General features: G+C 35.8%; 1 protein-coding gene across 1 annotated transcript in view; it reads right to left on the minus strand.

Moving 5' to 3' along the window:
- LOC307157691 (hemicentin-1-like) overlaps positions 1-16,913 on the minus strand; it is a gene marked incomplete at its 3' end in the record, with an annotated part of 27,722 nt that extends 10,809 nt beyond the window's left edge. Inside the window, exons 1-12 of the mRNA XM_079869617.1 lie at positions 16,594-16,913; positions 16,125-16,194; positions 14,626-14,979; positions 14,207-14,512; positions 13,855-14,121; positions 11,550-11,840; positions 11,271-11,343; positions 10,599-10,657; positions 4,402-4,749; positions 4,003-4,308; positions 3,652-3,918; positions 2,121-2,411 (exon numbers count right to left, since the gene is read on the minus strand). Coding sequence (XP_079725743.1) covers positions 2,121-2,411; positions 3,652-3,918; positions 4,003-4,308; positions 4,402-4,749; positions 10,599-10,657; positions 11,271-11,343; positions 11,550-11,840; positions 13,855-14,121; positions 14,207-14,512; positions 14,626-14,979; positions 16,125-16,170 — 2,608 coding nt within the window. The 5' untranslated portion in view covers positions 16,171-16,194; positions 16,594-16,913. The remainder of the gene's footprint in view (positions 1-2,120; positions 2,412-3,651; positions 3,919-4,002; positions 4,309-4,401; positions 4,750-10,598; positions 10,658-11,270; positions 11,344-11,549; positions 11,841-13,854; positions 14,122-14,206; positions 14,513-14,625; positions 14,980-16,124; positions 16,195-16,593) is intronic.
- Positions 16,914-23,262: the final 6,349 nt, after the last annotated feature.

A 23,262-nucleotide genomic window follows, 5' to 3' on the forward strand; every position in this document is an offset into this window, starting at 1 on the left:
GTGACTTCCTTAAAAGTGTGTATTCTTTGTTCTTTATGCAGAACCTGGTCAGAGATCGAATACATTATCACCCTATTAAATTTGCAAAGATAAGTAAACATTAACTATCTTTGAAAACAAAGCCAATGCTGTTATAACCATAATGCAAAACAGGTTTCAACAGAAAGGTGTGAGTTCAGATAGCAGTGGGTTACATGGAAGTAATGAAACTACAGTATGAGATCTATGCCGATAACACTCACATCACTGTGGTCTGTAATGTTATAGGTGGAGGTTGATGGTGTTAGTGCAGAACAGGAAAGAGTTTAGTCATTACTGGTGCTGACTAAAAAGAAAATTTCATAATCTACATTTTTTCAGAAATTGTTATTTTGGAAATCATATCCCGCAGCTTTATCTTGCATAGCCCCTATATGAATACCCTCTGATATAAATCCTGAATATAATAATGTTTATATGATGTTGATAAGACTTTCTTGTTCATAAAGACTATTCGACACTTATGCCTGAATATGACTACAATAGCAAGAATAAACTTTTGATTTACATCATCTATTATAAAAATGCTTCATTATTGCAGAATGTTACAGCATTCAAAACACACAAATGCAAAAACAAAACAAAAACAGACAGAATATTTTAAACAAATTTGAAAGGTTTCATCATTAAACAACAAAAGAATTATGTGAGGATAATTTAGCAGAATATATTTGTAAATACACTACACTGCACACACAGAGTCTTTGGACAGTATATGTGCATGGTGTATATTGATTGAATTAGGTAACAAAATAATAAACAAAGTGACAAGCATTTTAAAATAGCAGATGATAATATAAATGATATAGGCATGAACTGAAAGAGGAGACAAAAGCATTGTGACACTTTGTGGTTGATGTTAGTGGTGTCTTTCTGAGTATAATCCTATCACCCGACCCCTTTGGAGATCACACTTGTACCAACATCAGTGATGAGGGAATGGGAGGTTATTACTTCAACTGTTGTCCTTAATTTACATTTTTAAAATGAAACCTTGTTTACATGATGAGAGGGAAGACTAGAAACAGTATAAAAGGTTAGAGCCTGTATTGTTCAGGCTTCATTCCGACTCCGTTGAACCCAAAATGCTGCATGTACTTTGTCACTGCTATGCTGCAATAAACTTCTTTATCAAGATCTTCAACGTTCTCATGTATGTGCAAATGTTGATATCTAAAGCTAGTGAGCTAAAATCCCTAGGAAGATCCCAGTTTGGCGGCTCCAGCAGATGACATGACATTATTGACATAAAAAGGCTCTCCACCATTGTCCAGTGAAACAGCCTAATGGATGAACAATGAATGATCAGTGGAAAGCTTGTAACAAGAAACTGGTGGAGAGAGTAACTGTATGTAAAAGTGTTTTGATGTTTGTGAGGTTGATATGTACGAGAATTAACAGCATGTGTGTGTTTGATATATTGTAACGTACCCCATCAGTCCGAGCGAGTCCTTTTTTATCTCCCTTCTGTGTCCTGCAGATCCATCTACAGAAATAATCCATAAATAAAAATAAAAATATATAACTACTTGTACCTCATTCATCACAACCCTTACTATCAGTCTGACATCACTCCACGCAATCACATGGTCTATACCAGTGGTTCTCAACTCCAGTCCTCGGGACCCACTGCTCTGCACATTTTGTATGTCTCCCTTATTTAACACACCTGAATCAGATCATCAGCTCGTTAGGAGAGACTCCATGAACTGATTTGAGTGTGTCAGATAAGAGAGACATACAAAATGTACAGAGCAGCGGGTCCCGAGGACTGGAGTTGAGAACCACTGATCTAAACTCACAGCATTGTAACACATATTATCACCATAACTGCCCCAACAACACCACCAATCAGGAAGGAGTAAATGTTGAACCCTATTAAAACAACAAAAGACAGTTAATGAAAACTCTTAATTCCAGAGAACAACTGTTCTGATATCAAGCAAATAACCAAACACATCTGAATAACCACTTCAATAACTATTGAATCATTAAATAAAATGCAATGAAAAGGTTAGGTGATTCATTGCCATATCAACAATTGAAGTAGATTAACTGGATAGGTGATTTATATTATTTACATGAAGCCTCTTGAGAGAAGAGATTCAGTTGAAACAGTTGCCTTGCAGTGCCATGAGTGTTGCTGCCGACACACTGCAGAGTGGACGTGTGTGAGAGTGACTGATGTAGAGTGATGGAGCTCCTCAAGCCTGTGCTGTTCAATCGCTCTTCACTGATGAACGTGTTTGAAGAGTTACTGACAGGACGTCCAGACAGATGCCACTCCAGTTCAGGAGAGGGATTCCCATCACCCTCACAGAAACACACAGTTGCACTGTCACAGCTCGAGGAAGTGGAGATTTGAGGAGCATCTAATAGAGAGAAAGATCAAGAAAAGTCTGAGCAGGAAAACTGGAACCTTTTCTTAGTGACTTTTCTATTGCAGTTCACATACAATCACTGAAGATGGCTTACATGTTACTGACTAATAGTAATGGCTTGCAGTTCACATTCAGACACTAGCTGAGATTTGCTTTTGTTTGTATTTGTTCCTGGCTCTATAGTAGATTTAACTTGACACTGGAGTATTAATAAATCAATCAATCAATCATTTATTTATATAGCACATTTAAAACACAACCAAGGTTGACCAAAGTGCTTCACAAGCAATCAAAGAAACACAGTAGAACAAATAAAACAGATACAGCATGCATATATAATACAAAAAATAAGAACAAGCGAGCAGTAATAATATAGCTCAAATAGCTATATAGTGTTAAAAGCCATGGAGAATAAATGAGTCTTTAGCTGAGTTTTAAAAATGTAGATAGACGGGGCATGCCTAATAAACATCGGAAGGCTATTAATAAAGGTTTTATTTATTCATTTTAGATGTTTTAGATAATGATATTGCTTTTTACCTGTTCAAAGATGGTATTTAATTGCTTTTGAATTAATGCCATATATGCTTGCATGAAATGCTATGTTGTGCAAACGGCGATTCAGAATGATGTTGTATTTTGTGTGTCATTGAAACAAGAAGAGATGAGGAGAAAATTGTGAAATTGTGCTTTACATTCATTAGCACTTTAGTTGAAGCATATTCTATGCTAGTCAGTGTGACCTTTTATCTTACACCTTTAACCTTTTAACTTTAATTAATGTAAAGTAAATAATCAGCAAGTAAATCATTTGATTTTCCCCCCTGTAACAGAAAAAGAAGCAGAATGTCCAGGCTGCACTTTTCCAGATAAAAGTGAATAGGAACTGGGGCTGACAAGCTCCAAAAAGGAAAAAAATAAGGACTTGTATACTCTATTTAAAGTCTTAAAACTTTGCGTTATTCGTTGACTTCAGGATAATTGCAAATAAATAATGATTCACGAACATTAAAAAAATTGTAACAAACAAAGAAACAAACACCTCAAATGTGACCTATGTCTAATGTTATTTTTTTGTCTTTTTTAACTGAACAGCCCTAGTTCACTATGAAAAAAACAGCCAGGGCATTCTGCTAATTAACTTTTTTTGTGTTCCATAGAAAACATAGTTAATGATGGAATAAAGTTTTATTATTGGTTGAAAGGCTCTCTCTATTCCTTTATTACTCACACTGAATGTCCAGCATCACTGATGACTCATTGTAGCCGTGTTTGTTCTGAGCTTTACAGTGGTACCAGCCTCTCTCTGTCGGGTCAGTCCTGTCGAAGGTAAGAGTGTCTCCAGTCTGCAGCTGCTTCAACTCTCTTTCACTCTTTCTAGACCAGGTGTAGTTCATCACTGCTGGATTTGCATCACTTCTGCAGGTCAGAGTCACAGAACTGCCCTCCAACACCGAGGCAGACGGAAGCACAGAAACTGATGTGTTTTTAGGGGGATCTGAGGGGAAAAAATACATTGCCACACAATACAATTTACAATAATATAATTACCAAGTCAAAACTGATACAAAGCATCACTTACACTGAACATGTAATGTGATGTTGTCCTGTGCTGTTTTGTTCTTGTCCTGTAGCTGGTAGGTTATAGTGCAGGTGAAAGTGACTCTGTGGTGACGGTGAGTAGCAGTGAAGTTCAGATCAGAGATGAGGAGCTCCTGTTGTCTGCTGCTCTCACTGAGGGGGATTCTGGGAGTGAAGCTCCATGTGAGAGTTGGTGGAGGAGAGGAGCAGAGAGTCTCAGCAGAGCAGCGCAGACTCACAGAGCTCCCCTCCAACACCTCCTGATCCTGATCCTCATTCAGCTTCACTGTGGGTTTGGGGGGAGACTCTGAAATACACATGAATACAAGATTAAGTACACTGACAATAATGGCATGACAAATACACATTCATTTATCAATAAAAGACTTTAATCACTCACCAATGACATTTACAGTGGATGTGTCTCTGTAGATGTATTTCAGATCACCACTCTCAATCCTGAAGTGATATTTGCCATTATGATTTGAACTAACATTATTAAAGATAGTGGTGCAGTTCTTCTCATGTAGTTTTCCAGTTATTGCCCCTTTAAAGGGATTAGAACTGTGAACTCTAGAGTTAAACACATTATTTCCATCTTTGGACCACTGTCCTATAGCAGCACTCTCAGTGAGGTCTTTGTCATGTTTTTCCTGAATATCAAATGTACACTTTATGATCACACAGGATCCACTGAGAGCTTTAATCTTCTCTGGCAAACTGATGCTGAAATCTCTACAGCAAACGCCTAATAACACACAACACAAACTGTTAAAGCACACAAAGAAATGTACAAGCACATTTCTAGCCATAAACACAAACCCTTTATTGACTATACATTTCAGTTTACAAATAGACCTAATTTACATTTCAGTGACATTTTTATTTTTATTTTTTATTATTGCATTAAAAGCAGAGGAGAAAATACAAAAAAACCTGTGTGGATTGATGACGATAGATGCTTTAGTACTGACTGAATCAACATCAGAATAATAAGTCAGAATACTTGTAACATATTTGATGTTCAACTTTCTTTATTTTTACATCGATGAATTTGGTCTTTAGTACAGCTTGTATTAAAATAAGGTAATCAGATTGTTACTTTGCATCATGTTACATGTAACACAACAGACCTCTATTAAACAGGGGTGTAAATGTAGTGTCGTGAGAAACGGTGCTAAAGTTAAAGATTCTGTGTATTTTTAATAACTCAATTAAAAGTCTAAGAATATAGCCAATAAATAAATAAATACATATTAATAATTTAGTGAAAAAAAGTAAAAGTAAAAAGTAAGAAAGTGTCTGTTTATTAAACTTACAAGTAAAAAGTATTCCTTTCTTAGAGTTTTAATTGACTTTTGAAAACAATTAAGAGACAGTATAGAGATTTTATCATTTTTTATATATTTTAGATTTAAGTCATGATGACTGACATAATGTACTTTATACTTTTAAGTCTACATGGTCTGTAATGGAGTAAAAAGTATTGCATTTTCTTGTAAATGCAATTGAGTAATCGCAAGTATTCGATCTTAACAGAACCGCTATAGTATAAATAATCATAAGTACAGTAGTGCTCCTCAAATACTTTTCAACTATGCAATTAAACCATTAGACCTATACACAACAGATTAAAATACACTGATCATATAAAAAAACACATTCATCATGATAAACATTTTAGCTGTTCACTTCTGTCTCATTAAAGACATTGGTGAAGGTGAAGAAGAGATTCACATACCTTGTAAGAGAAAGACAAAAACAGACTTTCTCAGCTACACCCATCTTGCCTTTAAAAGAAGGTCAAACCCTAATAAAAGCCAAAAATACACATTCATCACAAAAATGAGACAAACATAAACAATAATATTTCAAAATTGTTATTCTGGAAAGATTTTAGGCAAACAAATCATTTTTCTCATAATCATGAATCATCTGAAGCAAATAATCTGTATTAAAAAACTGAAGTAAAAGCAGTTAAACTTTACTTGATGGTGCACTCTATGGGACTGATTGCACAAAGAACACAAAAACTGTTTTATGGTATGATTAATCAAGCATAAAAGGTTGTTCTAACATCATTGCTTCATCGTGGCTAGTTGTGAGTGATATTGGAAAGTTGTCACAAAAAGGATCTCAGATAAAGTAAATTGTACTATTACACAAATGAGAAGCAGTTGTGTATGTTTCCTACACCTAATTGTTAAATTGAATACTGCCCTTAAAATCTTTATTTATTTTTTAGAAAGGTTTATAAATATAAACTCTACAAAAAGCCCAGACATTCTTAAATGTCCCTGATAATTCTGTCCGGACTGCAGTGTGAATGTAAGAGGGTAAATACGGTGACCGGGAGTCCGGGACACCGGTTCACAGTTTTGTCGTGGGAACGTGATAATATGTCGTGATCTCGAGATCATTCTGTCGAGGAAACGATATCATTATGTTGTGGCGCGTGGCCTCGAGATCCTATGAGGGAACGACATCTATTTTGTGTGGCCACGAGTTTAATGTGTAAACAAACCTGCATGACATAGCAACCTGGGATTATGAGAAATGGATATTATTAATAATTTAATATTTTGAATGACAAAAAAATTTAGCAGAGACAGCAGCATTCAAATGAAGTTTGTTATTATGAATTAAGGTATACGGTTATCCGGACCACACGTGACCACACGTAAATGTACTATACGGTTAACCTAACCCTAACCCTAACCCTACCCAAATAGGTGTGACTCCGGATAACCGTATAGTTCCTGAATTAATGCTAAAAGAACATGTAAGAACATACAATAATATAGGCCTACAATAACACATTTAATCTATCCCATCCCACATTCAGTCTTTTAAATCCATTCATTGATTGTTTCATTTTTATTTAATATTTATATACTAGTTATAATTTCTATTGGTTATTTTTTCATTGATATGCATTTGCCTTATTTTTCTCTATAACTTTTCATATCTCTTTACTACCTAAATAACATTTTGTATATTATGATATTTAAAGTATATGTTTTGTAAATACTGTAAATGATCATGCCAATAAAGATTTATTAATTTTTTTTTTTTTTTTTTTGCTGAACTTATAGCTACGTACAAGATCAGGGAAAAGAAGTATGGTTGTATCTCTTACAATGGACAATCATAAGGACAAAAACAGAAAACAAATATCATCGATTTGTGTACATCAAAATATAGAATTATACAGAAAAAAAAAAAGAAAAGCACAATAATAAGGTTAAATACTATCTTTGAATAAATCATCATAATGCATTAAAACATTTTTGTTATTCAGCAAAATAAAGAGGAAAAATAAAGGTGCCATTTTTGCTTGTGAATAAAGAATTTTGATAAAGATAAAGAAATTAACAACATATTCAAGGGACATCAGCTTTGGGGTCAGGTCAGAGGTCACTCTTCAGCTGGAACTAGACTTGCATACAGACATTACCGGAAGCCAGTTATTATACTTGGATATTTATAAATATATATATGGATATTTTTCTTATAAAAACACATTGCTTCACTTCAAAAGGAAGTGTCAAAATCAAAGTTACCATTCAGTTCCATTATAAAGGAATTGGAAGAGCCAGGATATTTTTATATATAACTCTGATTGTGTTTATGAATTTTGCATACAGAATAAAATAATCTGAAACATCAGAATCAACACATATCAACTGATATTAAACTACTTACCGGAAAAGGCTGATAAAAAGTTTGAGAAATCCTCTGAATATTGGTATTAAAGAGAACAAATTCACTGTTGTGAAGCTACTGACTGGAAGCTGTGGAAGATAACACAGTGCGGTCATGGTTAACTTATTAAACCTAATGCAAACACATTGAACAGTCTTTCCATGACGGCAAGATTTATGTAGCCTAATGCAAATGATTATATTGGCATAAAATTAGCTTTTCTAAAATATTTTAAAAAGTTCACAAGCATGAGAATATGTTCAACCTGTTGCATATTTTTTTACTTATTTGAAAATGTCTGAATGTCTCATTCCACCTATTTAGCACAATTTGACTTCCTAATGTTTTTTTATGCAAGTTTCAGGGCCGCAGTCCTGTAGGACCCTAATTTTTGTGTGTTTCTTTTTGTTTGTTTGTATGTCCTAGCAGTTTATACTATTTTAGAGCGCTTGCTGTTTAATTTGTATTATATATTTTCAGGAATGATTTAGTTGTTTAATTATTTAAATGCAACTGATTGTCCTAACCAACTCCTAACCCTAACACAACTGCAACCCTGAAATAGTCATTTAACCTAATTTGTTTCAATATATGAGGCCCTATATTCTGGTTTTAAATTCAGTTTTGCTAGAAATAACTTATTTTTCAACTCGGAAGCAAGATATTGTATGTGTAGCCTATGTACGAGACTTTTCATTAGCCGAAGTCCGGCGTGATAATTCTCATCTGGTGTGTAATCGATTCTCATCTGTTTGTGCAACAAACTAATGTGTTTATTATTATGTTAATAAATTAAAATAATACAATAATATATAATAATATGAAAATAATATGAAAACAAAAACCAGTTTACAACGTCAATAACCATAATGAACTGTTTTTGCATGGCTAAAATAACTGATGCCTGACACAGAAATTCTTGAACATTTAAATGTACAATGGCCGTGCTCACTCTTATGTTAAAAATAAGGTGGACAGATAATAAAAAATGTATCATTTCCATGGGTGTGGTCTTTGTATCTGTTTGTTTTATGTTTAATTCAGGTTTTCTCTGTTGGAGTAGCCTATTGGCTAGGTGGCATTGTCACGAAAAAAAAAAAAGGGTCCTAGAAATGCGGTCCTAGGATGGCAGTCCTGGAACTGCAGCCTCCAGTATTGCAGGAATTGTAATATTGTATACTATTATAGCATTGAACAAAACGTCCCTTTTTCAGGATAGTGTATTTTAAAGATAATTTTTGAAAAATCCAAGAAGATGTAGGCCTAGATCATCACTGAAAACCATTTACGTGTTTTAAAAAAAAAAGTTTTTCATACTTGTTCAGTGAACCATGTGAGGAATAATGGACGATGGGCCATTGAATTATTAGAAAGTAATGCACACCTGAGGATAAATACATAGATGCCTCATTAGCTGTTGTTTTTATGGGCCGCTATGTAAGTGGTCCGCCATATTGGAACAGTCAAAGCTGGTCCGTGAACATTCGAGAGTAAGTTCTTTGCTAAACTATCACAATGAAGGTGTCAGCTAACACTAACATTAAAAAGTTACCATAGTAAAGTTAAAACATTAAAAAGTACCATAGAAAATTATTGTAATATTGAGTTAATACATAAAAGAAACACAAACCAACACATTCTCACCTGTGAAGGGTTATCCCATTTCTTCTTGAATTTAAACCTCGGCGGTTTTACAACCAGAAGCTGTTACAACAGTTTATTTTTATACACAAAGGTTGGTTTTATGCGATCAATCTGTTTTGCAGTTCCTGACTCTGTTGTTTTCACTAAGAAATCAGAGATTGTTGTAGTCAGAGATACATTATTACCCTATTAAATTTGCAAAGAAAAGTAAACATTAACTATATTTGAGAACAAAGCCAATGCTGTTATATTATAACCATAATGCAAAACAGGTTTCAACAGAAAGGTGCAGTTTTATTGTATTACATGTGTGAGTTCAGATAGCAGTGGGCTACAAGGAAGTAATGAAACTACAGTATGAGATCTATGCCGATAACTTGTGCATAGCTGGGACATTAGGCAAATACAACGGACCTCATTCTATTTGATTTACTGAAAGTTACACTCACATCATTGTGGTCTGTAATGTTATAGGTGGAGGTTGATGGTGTCAGTGCAGAACAGGAAAGAGTTTAGTCATTACTGGTGCTGACTAAAAAGAAAATTTCATAACATTTTTTCAGAAATTTTTATTTTGGAAATCATATCCCGGATAAATGTGAGACTGTAAAACTTTGCAAAAAAAAAAAATTACATTTACAAATTGAAGCTTTACAATTATGCAATTATTTTTTTAATGGTTTTTATCTTGCATAGCCCCTATATGAATGCCCTCTGATATAAATCCTGAATATAATAATGTTTATATGATGTTGATGAGACTTTCTTGTTCATAAAGACTATTCGACACTTATGCCTGAATATGACTACAATAGTAAGAATAAACTTTTGATTTACATCATCTGTTATAAAAATGCTTCATTATTGCAGAATGTTACAGCATTCAAAACACACAAATGCAAAAACAAAACAAAAATAGACAGAATATTTAAACAAATTTGAAAGGATTCATCATTAAACAACAAAAAAATTATGTGAGGATAATTTAGCAGAATATATTTGTAAATACACTACACTGCACACACAGAGTCTTTGGACAGTATATGTGCATGGTGTATATTGATTGAATTAGGTAACAAAATAATAAACAAAGTGACATGCATTTTAAAATAGCAGATGATAATATAAATGATATAGGCATGAACTGAAAGAGGAGACAAAAGCATTGTGACACTTTGTGGTTGATGTTAGTGGTGTTTTTCTGAGTATAATCCTATCACCCGACCCCTTTGGAGATCACACTTGTACCAACATCAGTGATGTGGGAATGGGAGGTTATTACTTCAATTGTTGTCCTTAATTTACACCTTGTTTACATGATGAGAGGGAAGACTAGTGTAGAAACAGTATAAAAGTTTAGAGCCTGTATTGTTCAGGCTTCATTCCGACTCCGTTGAACCAAAAATGCTGCATGTACTTTGTCACTGCTATGCTGCAATAAACTTCTTTATCAAGATCTTCAACGTTCTCATGCCATTGTATGTGCAGATGTTGATATCTAAAGCTAGTGAGCCAAAATCCCTAGGAAGATCCCAGTTTGGCGGCTCCAGCAGATGACATGACATTATTGACATAAAAAGGCTCTCCACCATTGTCCAGTGAAACAGCCTAATGGATGAACAATGAATGATCAGTGGAAAGCTTGTAACAAGAAACTGGTGGAGAGAGTAACTGTATGTAAAAGTGTTTTGATGTTTGTGAGGTTGATATGTACGAGAATTGACAGCATGTGTGTGTTTGATATATTATAACGTACCCCATCAGTCCGAGCGAGTCCTGCTTTATCTCACTTCTGTGTCCTGCAGATCCATCTACAGAAATAATACATAAATAAAAATATATAACTACTTGTACCTCATTCATCACAACCCTTACTATCAGTCTGATATCACTCCACGCAATCACATGGTCTATACTCACAGCATTGTAACACATATTATCACCATAACTGCCCCAACAACACCACCAATCAGGAAGGAGTAAATGTTGAACCCTATTAACACAACAAAAGACAGTTAATGAAAACTCTTAATTCCAGAGAACAACTGTTCTGATATCAAGCAAATAACCAAACACATCTGAATAACCACTTCAATAACTATTGAATCATTAAATAAAATGCAATGAAAAGGTTAGGTGATTCATTGCCATATCAACAATTGAAATAGATTAACTGGATAGGTGATTTATATTATTTACATGAAGCCTCTTGAGAGAAGAGATTCAGTTTAAACAGTTGCCTTGCAGTGCCATGAGTGTTGCTGCCGACACACTGCAGAGTGGATGTGTGTGAGAGTGACTGATGTAGAGTGATGGAGCTCCTCAAGCCTGTGCTGTTCAATCGCTCTTCACTGATGAACGTGTTTGAAGAGTTACTGACAGGACGTCCAGACAGATGCCACTCCAGTTCAGGAGAGGGATTCCCATCAACCTCACAGAAACACACAGTTGCACTGTCACAGCTCGAGGAAGTGGAGATTTGAGGAGCATCTAATAGAGAGAAAGATCAAGAAAAGTCTGAGCAGGAAAACTGGAACCTTTTCTTAGTGACTTTTCTGAAGATGGCTTACACATTACTGACTAATAGTAATGGCTTACAGTTCACATTCAGACACTAGCTGAGATTTGATTTTGTTTGTATTTGTTCCTGGCTCTATAGTAGATTTAACTTGAAACTGGAGTACTAATAAAAGGTTTTATTTGTTAATTTTAGATGTTTTAGATAATGATATTGCTTTTTACCTTATCAAAGATGGTATTTAGTTGCTTTTGAATTAATGCCATATATGCTTGTGTAGACAGTGGCGTCAGGTACTTGAGGGAACTGTATGAAACAATTATATAACGTTCGACTACGCCACCCGGTATATACCGGGAACTATCAGCCCCAACTCAGGGAGCACACAGGTTCGTTACCAAAAGAAATGGGTGAGCAGAGAGACATAGGCCAGGGAATATCAATGATGAGGCAGTTTTATTCAAATACAAAAGTTAAAATCATCAATACATTAACAAGGGCTCAATATTCACATATCAAAAAGAAAAGGAAAACAAACACTTTACAAAACTTTAAAATAAAAAAATAATAAATACACTAATACAAATACACAAGAAAGCTTAATTAGGAGGGAGATGGCCTGCTGTGACCCTCAATTCACACAACACACTTAATATCCACAGACACCCACTCTGTTGAAGTCAAGTCACTCAAGTACAGCACTCAATGTGAACCCCTTAAACAGCAGCTAAACCCCTCCTCGATACACTTTCTTCGTCAAAAACCAGCCCCAAAAATAAAGAAATCTAAATTACAATTTGAAGCAAACCAAGAGACAAATCAAAATGAAACAAACATGCCACGGTCGGCCGCACACACACTCAGAGCAGAACAAGTCAGCGAGGAAACAGCCACGCACTCGCACACTGCGGCGAGCAATCGTCCCGGCTCGCTGTTATGCAAGTTCAAGTTCGCTCCAACGAAAAGACGACAAAACTAAGCTCAGGCAAGACAGCAGTGCGTTACGTCAACAGACGCGCATCTCTTCCCGCAATATAGAGGTGAAACCCTTGCTCTCGTCACTCAAATCGGAAACGTTCTCAGCGCAGCACTATACGTGTTCGCTGGCCTCAACATGCCGCCGGTTGCTCGTCAAAGAACTCAAAGCCCGGGGCAGCCTGTGCACGGCCGCACAGAGCCGAGACAGCACTTCCTACTCTCCCATTCATAAATGGCGGCCTCCGTAAAGGGGCGGTACGGGTGTCGACGCATCGCATTCGCAAGTGGCAAAAACCTCCCCATTTTATACCATGATACCAGACTGCCGATAGGTTCAATGTTTTCACATGACACTGGCCAATAATCACAGACACTTCACCCTGCTACACTTGCATGAAATGCTATGTTGTGCAAATGGCAAATCAGAATGATGTTGCATTTTGTGTGTCATTGAAACAAGATGAGATGAGGAGAAAATTGTGAAATTGTGCTTTACATTCATTAGCATTTTAGTTGAAGCATATTCTATGCTAGTTGGTGTGAGCTTTTATCTTACACATTTAACCTTTTAACTTTAATTAATGTAAAGTAAATAATCAGCAAGTAAATCATTTGATTTTCCCCCATGTAACAGAAAAAGAAGCAGAATGTCCAGGCTGCACTTTTCCAGATAAAAGTGAATAGGAACTGGAGCTGACAAAAATAAGGACTCGTACACCTCTATTTAAAGTCTTTTAACTTTCGTTGACTTCAGGATAATTGCAAATAAATAACGATTCACGAACATTAAAAAAAATTGTAACAAACAAAGAAACAAGCACCTCAAATGTGACCTATGTCTAATGTTAATTTTTTGTCTTTTTTAATTTGACAGCCCTAGTTCACTATGAAAAAAACAGCCAGGGCATTCCGCTAAATAACTTTTTTTGTGTTCCATAGAAAACAGTTAATGATGGAATAAAGTTGTATTATTGGTTGAAAGGTTCTCTCTATTCCTTTATTACTCACACTGAATGTCCAGCATCACTGATGACTCATTGTAGCCGTGTTTGTTCTGAGCTTTACAGATGTACCAGCCTCTCTGTGTCGGGTCAGTCCTGTCGAAGGTAAGAGTGTCTCCAGTCTGCAGCTGCTTCAACTCTCTTTCACTCTTTCTAGACCAGGTGTAGTTCATCACTGCTGGATTTGCATCACTTCTGCAGGTCAGAGTCACAGAACTGCCCTCCAACACAGAGGCAGACGGAAGCACAGAAACTGATGTGTTTTTAGGGGGATCTGAGGGGAAACAAATACATTGCCACACAATACAATTTACAATAATATGATTACCAAGTCAAAACTGATACAAAGCATCACTTACACTGAACATGTAATGTGATGTTATCCTGTGCTGTTTTGTTCTTGTCCTGTAGCTGGTAGGTTATAGTGCAGGTGAAAGTGACTCTGTGGTGACGGTGAGTAGCAGTGAAGTTCAGATCAGAGATGAGGAGCTCCTGTTGTCTGCTGCTCTCACTGAGGGGGATTCTGGGAGTGAAGCTCCATGTGAGAGTTGGTGGAGGAGAGGAGCAGAGAGTCTCAGCAGAGCAGCGCAGACTCACAGAGCTCCCCTCCAACACCTCCTGATCCTGATCCTCATTCAGCTTCACTGTGGGTTTGGGGGGAGACTCTGAAATACACACAAATACAAGATTAAGTACACTGACAATAATGGCATGACAAATACATTTACAATATTCATCTAACACATTCATCTATTAATAAAAGACTCAAATCACTCACCAATGACATTTACAGTGGAGGTGTTTTGTTTGTAGGTGAATTTCAGAACACCACTCTCAATCCTGAAGTAATATTTGCCATTATGATTTGAACTAACATTATAAAAGATAGTGGTGCAGTTCTTCTCATGTAGTTTTCCAGTTATTGCCCCTTTAAAGTGATTAGAATTGGGAACTCTAGAGTTAAACACTTCATTATTTCCATCTTTGAACCACAGCCCTGTAGCAGCACTCTCAGTGAGGTCTTTGTCAAATGATTCCGGAATCTCAAATGTACACTTTATGATCACACAGGATCCACTGAGAGCTTCAATCTTCTCTGGCAGACTGATGCTTAAATCTCTACAGCAAACACCTAATAACACACAACACAAACTGTTACAGCACACAAAGAAATGTACAAGTACATATAGCCATAAACAGAAACCCTTTATTGACTAGGCTTTTCAGTTTACAAATAAACCTCATTTACTTTTCAATTAAAATTAAAAATGTAATAATATAGCATTAGAAGCAGAGGAGAAAATCAATAAACAGCCTGTGTGGATTGATGACGATAGATGCTTTAGTACTGACTGAATCAACATCAAAATTGTAAAATGGCAAAAAGTCAGAATACTTGATTTAAAATCCAACATATTTGATCTGTTTGAAGTTTATATAAACTTACATTAGCACTTTTTAGAATTTAGTGCTTCAGTATACAGCTTGTATTAAAATATTTCTAAAATAATGTCTAACAAAGGTAATCAGATACTTTGTAACTTGTTACATGTAACACTGCTAACAGACCTCTATTAATACTGTGAAATTGTACTAAAGTTACAGTACAGATAATGTCAATTGATTTTTTTACTCAATTATAAGTCAAGCCAATACCAAGACAAAATAATGAAAGTAAAAATGTATTTACTTAAAACACTTATTTGTACTTAAATATTAAGTTAAAAAAAATTCTTAGATTTTTAAACGGACTTTTGAAAACAAGTAGGACTAGAGATTTTATTAATTTAGTATTTTTTTTGCAAAAACTTTGTAAAGAAAACACTACTTGCTCTAAAATAAAATTAATTGGCTGTTTAAAAAAAAAAGTTAAACTTATGTAAGCATGATTGATTGGCTTGTTAGTCACATTAAGATAAAGACTTTTTTTTTGTTTAATCATTGGGGAAAGATCATAATGTCTGACATAATATGTATGTTGTACTATTAAGTCTACATGAAATTGTAATGGAGTAATAAGTATTATGTTTTTCTTGTAAACATAACTGAGTAATCATAAAAGCATTCGGTTAATAAATAATAATAATATAATACAGCAATGAAGTACTATTACTTAAATACTTAACAACTATGCAATTAAACCATTTAGACACACAACAGACTAAAATACACTCATGATATAAAATACACATTCATGATAAATATTTTAGCGGTTCACTTCATCTAACAAATGTCTCATTAAAGACATTGGTGAAGGTGAAGAAGAGATTCACATACCTTGTAAGACAAAGACAAAAACACAGATTTTCTCAGCAACACTCATCTTGCCATTAAAAGAAGGTTAAACCTAAGTGGAGGCCAAACATACAGATACACATCACAAAAATTATACATCACAGAAATTATATAAACATACATTCAAAATTGTCATTCTGGAATGATAAACCAAAATTCTTCTGCATCATTTCTAAATCATCTGGAGCAAACCGTCTGTTTTATACAGTAAGTTCTGTTAAGCAGTAGTTAAATCTGGAATCTTAATGGACATTTGGATTGGTTGCACTGACTCTGTGAGGAAGCTAAAACAGTGTAAAACCGGACTATTCAATTGGCGGCCCGGGAATCATCTCCATCAGCCTCCCAAAGGCCTCTTTTCCTGGCGGTGTGGCTACATTTGGCTAGATAATAGGCGAGTGGCCGTAGTGGCGCGTGCAGCTCTGTGCATACCATGAGCGCTCCGACTAACCTGAGAAACGTTTTCAGTCCGAATATTTCAGCAGTTATTATGTGTGTCTCGTATTTCTGTCGACTGTGAACCAGCGATACTAATCATTTGTGAATGGTGCGAATCTTTTGTTCGATCTTTGGTTCAATTGTTTCATTGGAATTGGCCAAATGCGCTTGCATAATGGTCTGAAATGATTCAGATTCGTTCGGACCGCTCTGTCACTGAATCATCTGAAGCTGTTTCTCGGTCAGTAACAACAAATATAGAACAAATAGCGCTGTTTTCAGTTTAGTTTCAGTTAAACTCGCAGCTTAGTTTACTTTGAACTGCGCAGCACCGCCCAGTGGATAACGGAAAGCAAGCTTAAAGGAGTTGCGTTTACTCCCGGTTCTGGACAGTGGACACTGTTATTAAACAGCATTGCGACATCTAGTGAGAAGTGGTTCAATTCGACACACCTCTGTTACAAACCACAACTCACTCGATGATTTAACTAGTTTTAAATCAGATGAAACAGCCTCAACATTCCCAACATGACTGACGAGGTAAACAGCACATTGTGCCATGAACGAAGTTGGAAGACTTTAAATCCCCTAATCACCACCTTTACAAACATTTACCATGAATGTACTGTAAATTTACTATGGTTTGGGCATAAATGTGGAATATTCATATTGAATACTATCTTATAGTAATTTATATTGCAGTAGATTAATTAGGTGGGTAGAGGAATAGGCCTATACAATTAATTTTGTGTATAGGCTAGTTTTACCTGTGTTTAGGCATTTTGTTATACAGTGGTAGTGAGTGAGTAGCCATGCATGGTTTTACCTGTGGTTATCAAATCTCACTGTCAGAATATTTTCATTAAAGCCTATAATAATTATAAATAAAATAATTCTTACCAATAGCTATGATCTTATACAATTCATAGTTTTGTACATATAGCTGTAAAGAAGTTATTTATTAAAGACTCATAAATCTGCATATTGTTTGGTGCACATTTCCAAGTAAATACAATAGCATACTTTTTTAGGTTTACTATAGCTTATTCATTGATACGGTTATGTTTCAATAAGTAATAAATAATGTTTCAATAATCTAAACCCACCGGCCCTCCTCAACATTTCGATTTAATAATCTGGCCCTCGAATGAAGCTAATTGAATAGCCCTGGTGTAAGGTGCTTTCTCAAGAAAGAAAAAGCAGTTGTTCTGAAAGTGACTCAGGTCTGTATGTTTACATGTAACATTTTGAACTTCAAGATACTGTGTCTTAAGTCAATTTAGGGATCTGGTCTAAAGTTTCAATAAATCATAAATTATTGGAGAGAATGAAAACACAAGAATAAAACGAGTCAAAATTAATTAATTACTTGCTGAACTGCATTGCTTCTTATAAACTCAATTAAGGAATAAATTACTAAGAACAGCTGCTTTATCTTGAAGTGTACAGAATAAAATAATCTAAAACAGAATGAGCACACCTAAAAATATTAAAACTAAAGATTAGGTCCTAGGTAGGCTATGGGATATTAAAATACTTACCAGAAAGGGCAGATAAAAGTTGGAGAAACCCTCTGAATATTAAAGAGTAGGCTACAAGTGATCTGCTGTAACTGACTGTATAGCCTGAATGAGCTGTGCTGTGTGAAGAAAACAAGTAGCTCACTGCTATTTACTTATTATCTTTCTATTTTACTCAGCAGTGGCAGAACCCAACAATAAACATCTTGCAATCTATGCAAAGTATTATTACGCACAATTAACAACAAACATCTAGTTTCCGGTTACGTGTGAAAAAGGCCAATTGGACTCGCTTGATTATTCTTTCCCAGAGCCGTTGAAATTTAATTATTATTTATTTTATTGAAATATTATTTCATGAAATATATTTAACGGCTTTGGTCTTTCCATGACACTGACAGCATGATTTTTGTAGGGTCTCGAGTCCAACGTTTCAGTATGTCTGCTTATGGGCTGCGTATGAATTACTCAATAATAGCTAAAAGCTACTCAATAGCTCAATAATTTAACATTCAAATATTTTTACTACTTAGACTGAAATGAACGTGTCAGACACGTCCCCATGATCATGCCACTTTGCACCAGGACCGTTTCATTTGAGCTTACACAGCCAGGGCGGAATTTCACTGACGGACGGATGTAAGTAACAGCGTATTATGTCCCTTGCGCTTTTATTTTTCTTCTGTCGGGCCGTTTGCTAATTCTTCTGGTTCCCTTTTACATGTAATCGATTGAAAGCGATTCTGAGGTTCACATCTTGAACAGCTGGAAGCAACAAGATCAGAGCACACAGGAGGTAAAACGCACATTTGTCACTCAGCAGGTCCACATTAAGCACCCTTGTTGTACCAGAGTAATCTGAGCATTGTGTTGAATTAGTGTTAAGTGTATATCTGTGCTGTTTGTCAGCTGATGGCTGCCTTGGCAGCTGTTGGGCCTCCAAACCCTCGTCAGGATCCTGAATGCTGCAGTGTCCTGCATGGGCTAGTGGCGGCAGTAGAATCTCTGTGTAAGATTACAGAATATCAGCATGAGGCTCGTACTGCTCTGATGGACACGGCTGACAGAGTGGCCAATAGGGGGCGCATTATCTGTCTCACCAATGCAAAAAGGTAAGCACTATACCTGTATATATTAGTCAAAATCTGCTAGGGGGTAGAACAATAGTTTTTAAAAAGTGATTTTTAAATCACTGCTGCTGCCGATGCGTATGTGTATTTGTGTGTGTATGTACATGTGTGAGAAGGAGGAGCAACATGCTAACACTTCAGCAAATTACGACGTTGAGCTTCTGCACCATCGTGATGCACATATGGAATTTATTAAGAGTGGTGAGTAAATCAGTCCTTTGCATCAAAAATCCAACACAGCCTACATTTCACTGCATAAATCATTTGGACATTAGACCACAGCATCTGTTATCAACCTTTATAAAGCATTAAAAAAAGAATGCAAACCCCCCCCCCCCCCCCCCCCCCCCCCCCCTAAAAAAACATTATCACATTCCAGGTCAGTTTTGGCCGTGAAACATAAGCTTATAAAACAATCATACATTATATTTTCAACAATAAACATAATATTGTATCTGATGATTAACCTCTAATCAATAAGTGAATATAAAGACATTTCAAAGTTTTACATGTTATTACTATACTTAACACCTTTTGTTAATTATATTGCAAAAACTACGAAAATTTTTAATAATCCACATTTTTTTTGGCAGAATATAAAGTATATAGCAGGGAACAAAAAATCATCTGATTTCCCTTCATGTATAACTATGTATTCCACTATCATATCATATCTGATAAAGAGCAAATACTTAACCATTTTAACAAGCATTTTATTGACTCTGGGTCTTTATTTGAGTCACACAATTTTTTGCTCTCAAATAATGACTTTGTTAGTGTAGAAACTATTTTTAAAAAGGAGGAGTTCACTTTTGTACACATCAAGAGTCCTGATGTTCATAAAGCACTTAAATTGCTTGATATAAATAAATCACCAGGCCCTGATTGTGTGGAAACTATCTATTTGAAAATGGCAGCTGATATTATTTCGAGCCCTTTAACTTATCTTTTTAATCTTTCAATAGATACTGGTGTTATTCCGGAAATCTGGAAATCAGCTTTTGTTGTTCCCTTATTAAAAGGGGGAGACCCTCCTATACTATATAATTCCCAAAAAGTAGTATAAAAGTCTGAGGAGTAAAAGGCCTCCTCAGATGCTGCCTGCATTAAGCGTGAAGTATGCCTGATACCCTAAAAAGGGGCGCTTGACAGCATCTCCAATATTGCTGGTTAAAGGCTAGATTATAGAGCTTTTTATCTTAAGCTGATTTTAAGTTTTATTTTATATTTAACTGCTTTGTATTGAAACCAATAAAATAATCATTTTGATTGTTATGATTGCCTCCTGTGAGACTTCATTTATAACTACGAACTGAGCCTAAAAAAAAAGAACAACCACAAGGGAGTCTTCTACGTCATTCCTGAAGGACTTCAACCTCCTGGCGGGTGAGTTCTTTATGGATTAGGCTCAATTTGACTAACCTTACCCTATCTGAATAATCATAGGGTTAAAGGTGTAAGATAAAAGGTCACACGGACTAGCATAGAATATGCTTCAATTAAAGTGAATTCCAAACTCATTTGATTTTCCCCCTTGAAGAGAAAAAGAAGCAGAATGTCCAGGCTGCACTTTTCCAGATAAAAGTGAATAGGAACTGGGGCTGACAAAAATAAGGACTTGTACGCTCTATTTAAAATCTTATAACTTTGCGTTATTCATTGACTTCTGGATAAGTGCAAATAAATAATGATTCACGAACATTAAAAAATTGTAACAAACAAACAAATAAACACACCTCAAATGTGACCTATGTCTAAAGTTAATTTTTTGTCTTTTTTAACTTGATAGCCACAGTTCACTACTGTTGAATGAAAAAAACAGCCAGAGCATTCTGCTAAATATTTTTTTTGTGTTCCATAGAAAACATAGTTAATGATGGAATAAAGTTGTATTATTGGTTGAAAGGTTCTCTCTATTCCTTTATTACTCACACTGAATGTCCAGCATCACTGATGACTCATTGTAGCCGTGTTTGTTCTGAGCTTTACAGATGTACCAGCCTCTCTGTGTCGGGTCGGTCCTGTTGAAGGTAAGGGTGGGTCCAGTCTGCAGCTGCTTCAACTCTCTTTCACTCTTTCTAGACCAGGTGTAGTTCAGCTCTGCTGGATTTGCATCACTTCTGCAGGTCAGAGTCACAGAACTGCCCTCCAACACCGAGCCAGACGGAAGCACAGACACTGATGTGTTTTTAGGGGGATCTGAGGGGAAAAAATACATTGCCACACAATACAATTTACAATAATATGATTACCAAGTCAAAACTGATACAAAGCATCACTTACACTGAACATGTAATGTGATGTTGTCCTGTGCTGTTTTGTTCTTGTCCTGTAGCTGGTAGGTTATAGTGCAGGTGAAAGTGACTCTGTGGTGACGGTGAGTAGCAGTGAAGTTCAGATCAGAGATGAGGAGCTCCTGTTGTCTGCTGCTCTCACTGAGGGGGATTCTGGGAGTGAAGCTCCATGTGAGAGTTGGTGGAGGAGAGGAGCAGAGAGTCTCAGCAGAGCAGCGCAGACTCACAAATCTCCCCTCCAACACCTCCTGATCCTGATCCTTATAAAGCTTTACTGTGGGTTTGGGGGGAGACTCTGAAATACAGAACAAATACAAGAAAAAGCCAATGAAAGCATGACAAAAAAAAAAAAAAAAAAAAAAAAAATCATTTAACACATTCATTTATAAATCAAGGGCTCAAATCACTCACCAATGACATTTACAGTGGAGGTGCTTTTTGTGTAGGTGTATTTCAGAACACCACTTTCAATCCTGAAGTAATAATTACCATTATGATTTGAACTAACATCATAAAAGACAGTGGTACAGTTCTTATCATGTAGTTTTCCAGTTATGTTCCCTTTAAAGTGAGGGTTGGTATCTCCGGATTTAAACACTTTATGCTTATCCTTATCATATCCATCTTTGAGCCAAACTCCTATAGCAGCACTCTCAGTGAGGTCTTTGTCATCTTTTTCCTGAATCTCAAATGTGCACTTTATAATCACGCAGGATCCACTGAGAGCTTCAATTTTCTTTGACAAACTGACGCCATAATCTCTACAGCAGACACCTAATAACACACAACACGAACTGTTAAAGCACACAAAGAAATGTACAAGCACATTTCTAGCCATAAACACAAACTCTTTATTGACTATACATTTCAGTTTACAAATAGACCTAATTTACATTTCAGCTAAAATTAATATTTTGTTGCATTAATAGCAGGGGAGAAAATCAATAAAAAGCCTGTGTGGATTGATAATGATAGATGCTTTAGTACTGACTGAATCAACATCAGAATATGGCAAAAAGTCAGAATACTTGATTTTAAATAAAATGAAACATATTCGATGTTCATGTTTCTTTTATTTTTACATCTATGAAGTTGGTCTTTAGTATACAGCTTGTATTAAAATAAGGTAATCAGATTGTTACTTTGCATCATGTTACAAAACACAACAGACCTCTATTAAACAGGGGTGTAAATGTAGTGTAGTGAGAAAAGGTACTAAAGTTAAAGATTCTGTGTATTTTTAATAACTCAATTAAAAATCTAAGTACCTAGCCAATAAATAAATAGAGTACAAGTAAAAAAAAGTACAAGTAAAAAGTAAGAAAGTGTCTAGGTTAAACAAGTAAAAAGTATTCCTTCCTTAGATTTTCAATTGACTTTTGAAAACAATTAAGAGACAGTATAGAGATTTTGCAATTTTTTATATTTTTGATGCAAATACATTGGCTGTTTAAAAGAAAATGTCTCGGGTTACGACTGTAACCCTTGTTCCCTGAGAAGGGAACGAGACGCTGCGTCGAGAATCGACACATTGGGGAACGCCTTCAGCGTGACGCGTCTGAAGTCTGTATAGAACTAGTCCAATCTTGATTGGTGTTGCGTCAACACTCGTGACGTTGCATGTGACGGTGATGCGGAAGCTATAAAAGGACGCCGGCACGTAACAGCGTCAGGTTCTGATTGGTCGAAGCAAGTCGTTCTCAGGAGCGCGCGAAGTGTGGCCAAGGGACGCAGCGTC

Source organism: Squalius cephalus (assembly GCF_949319135.1).
Source record: "Squalius cephalus genome assembly, chromosome: 4".
Lineage (NCBI taxonomy): Eukaryota > Metazoa > Chordata > Actinopteri > Cypriniformes > Leuciscidae > Squalius > Squalius cephalus.